General features: G+C 42.4%; 1 protein-coding gene across 1 annotated transcript; it reads right to left on the bottom strand.

Annotated features, from left to right (window-relative positions):
- Positions 1-603: 603 nt before the first annotated feature.
- On the bottom strand, positions 604-2219 carry LOC125587645. The gene is made up of 2 exons (XM_048758517.1): positions 1325-2219; positions 604-1264 (listed from the first exon to the last, which is right to left on the bottom strand). Exons 1-2 carry the CDS (start codon positions 1917-1919, stop codon positions 858-860), a joined length of 1002 nt encoding a protein of 333 aa, XP_048614474.1. The 5' UTR covers positions 1920-2219; the 3' UTR covers positions 604-857.
- Positions 2220-2517: the final 298 nt, after the last annotated feature.

Raw genomic sequence — 2517 nt, 5'->3', positions numbered from 1 at the left:
CGAACTAAGTTTTAGGTGATTTTTCATGTCTCGATATATTGTCCCATAACTGTTCATCCAGATCTTGCAAACCGATCTAAACTCTCCGAAAATCGAGAAACAATTGCCACGCATATCAAGCTCGCTTCCTAAGGAGAGAAAAAACTAGAGACATGAACGTCGTCTTAAAACCGATTCGTTTCTGGCAATTCTCTCGGAACCGACATATTCCAAGTCTTCAACCTGGAAACAACCAAATCACAGTCCAAGCGTCGTCTTCAAACCGACTCGGACTGTCGATCATTCTATTCCTCGAGGAAAAGGGACGGAGTATGATACGCCCAAAACGGGAAGGATGGCTTTGGCCGGGTGTTGGATATGATCCGAGAAGGCAAACGGCACTTCTGGAACTGAGATGGATTGAAAGGATCGTCAAGAGATGCGGAATGGCTCTTGATATACCCAAGATCTAAGGCTAACCACCTAAGAAACGATGAAGGTGTGTTGGCTAACCACCAAACGACACAAAAGATGATTGGCTGACCACCAAATCAACAAGCCGGTTCAAACCGATGAACTAGCTAAGAACTCTCTCTCTCACTCAGAGAAAAGAAGAATCGAAAATAAACAACTAAAATGAACTGCTTTTATTCATCAAAGGGACTACATATTTATAGTGTTTTGTAGTCAAAGACAATAAATAGAAATGTAGGAAAACAATGCATAGAAAATATAAATTTGACTAGATCTAGTCAAGGCACGGAAAATGGAGAAGACTAGATCTGGTCAAGACACGGAAAATGGAGAAGACTAGATCTGGTCAAGGCACGGAAAATGGAGAAGACTAGATCTGGTCAAGGCACGGAAAATGGAGAAGACTAGTCAAGATGTCCAGGTTCATCCGAACCAGATGGATGCACGGGGTCAAGATAAGGACGCTTGCGGGACTGTCCGGATGGTCCGCCAGATAAGAATGCATGTCCGTCTTTGGTTTCTTCACGACCCAAGCTAAGTCTGGCTCGACCGTGGGTTTTAGAATGTCGAGTTGGTTGGGGAAGACGGGCTGTGGTTCGGTCGGTTAGGTCGTCTGGACGTGGTTCCAGCCGAAGCTCCAATCGGGACGCACGCGGAACGGCTTGGTCAGTCTGATCGGTATGGTCGGATGAACGAACCTCGGTCAAATTGTTCAGAACGTCCTGATCTCCATGCTGGTTGGCTCCAATGGACTGATCCACGAACCAGGGCACATCATTCCCTTCCTCTTCAAAAAGATTTGTCCTCAAATCTGAAACATTAAAAGGAAAAGGATTATAAGCAAAAGAACCATAATCAGCACAATGCTCACCTTGAGTTTGGTCCGGTATTTGAATTGGCAAAGGCTCTTCCTTTTCTGGCTCGGTTTCAAGGTTCTCATTCTCCAAAGTCACCAACGGTTTTTGCTTTTGACACTTGTTAGCATAATGACCGATCCTATGGCATTTGAAGCACCTGGTGGAATGAGCTTTGCTTGTGGGTTTCACAGCTTTGCTTTTATCAAAAGAAATCTCATTAGTTTTCAAATCAGAATTTGAAAGATAAGAAGACTTACATTGCTGTTTTGGTGCCGAAGAAGTGTTGGTGTTTCCCTTCTTTTTGAGCTGTCGGATAGCATGAATTGCCTTATGCAACATCTTCTCCAAACTAGCATAAGTTTGAAGCTCGTTTTGATCAAGCACTACACGGTTGCTTCTCTTGGCTTTGGTGAAGGGACGATCACCACTTCTGACCCACTTCTCATCATTGGACCTGTTTTGTCTCTTCCTTTGTTTCTGCACAGAATCAAATTCGTTAGAAGCAAACTGTCTCTTGTCAAAAATCAATTGCTTCTTTTCAACAACAGTTTTAAAAGGAAAGTAGACATCATCTTGTAGTGGTTTTGATTTTTTGAGAAGTCCAAACATCCTGAAACACTTAACAAAGTTAGCAAATAAAAATCCTCACACTCTCAAAGTGTTTAGCTCACGATTTTTAGATGGTCACTTAGAGTTCTTTCACTGGTTCAAAGGATGATAGGCAGTCAAAATTCAGCAATCAAAACCCAAAACAAACTTTTGTGAGAAAAAGAAAAGAGAAGGTAAGATGAAGAGATTTTTGATATGGATCCGCCTTAACTGTCCTAAGGCTGGATTTCTCTTCAGCCAGCAGGGTTTCTCTTCCACCACTCCCCCTGGATTTCTCTTCAGAAGTGATTCACGCCAAAACTTTTTTTTTTTTTTTTTTATCGATTTTTTTTTTTTTTTTTTTTTATAATAGGCGATCACAAGGGAGTAAAGGAACAGCCCGGATCCAAGAAATAAGAAAAGAAAAAAACGTGGAGAGATGAGAAGATGAAAGATGAAAGAAAACAAACCAGCCAAAGTGGCTCTGATACCAAGTTGATACGCCCAAAACGGGAAGGATGGCTTTGGCCGGGTGTTGGATATGATCCGAGAAGGCAAACGGCACTTCTGGAACTGAGATGGATTGAAAGGATCGTCAAGAGATGCGGAATGGCTCTTG

This window comes from Brassica napus, chromosome C5 (assembly GCF_020379485.1).
Source record: "Brassica napus cultivar Da-Ae chromosome C5, Da-Ae, whole genome shotgun sequence".
In the NCBI taxonomy this organism is placed as follows: Eukaryota; Viridiplantae; Streptophyta; class Magnoliopsida; order Brassicales; family Brassicaceae; genus Brassica; species Brassica napus.
This window is presented reverse-complemented; position numbering and strand designations above follow the sequence as displayed.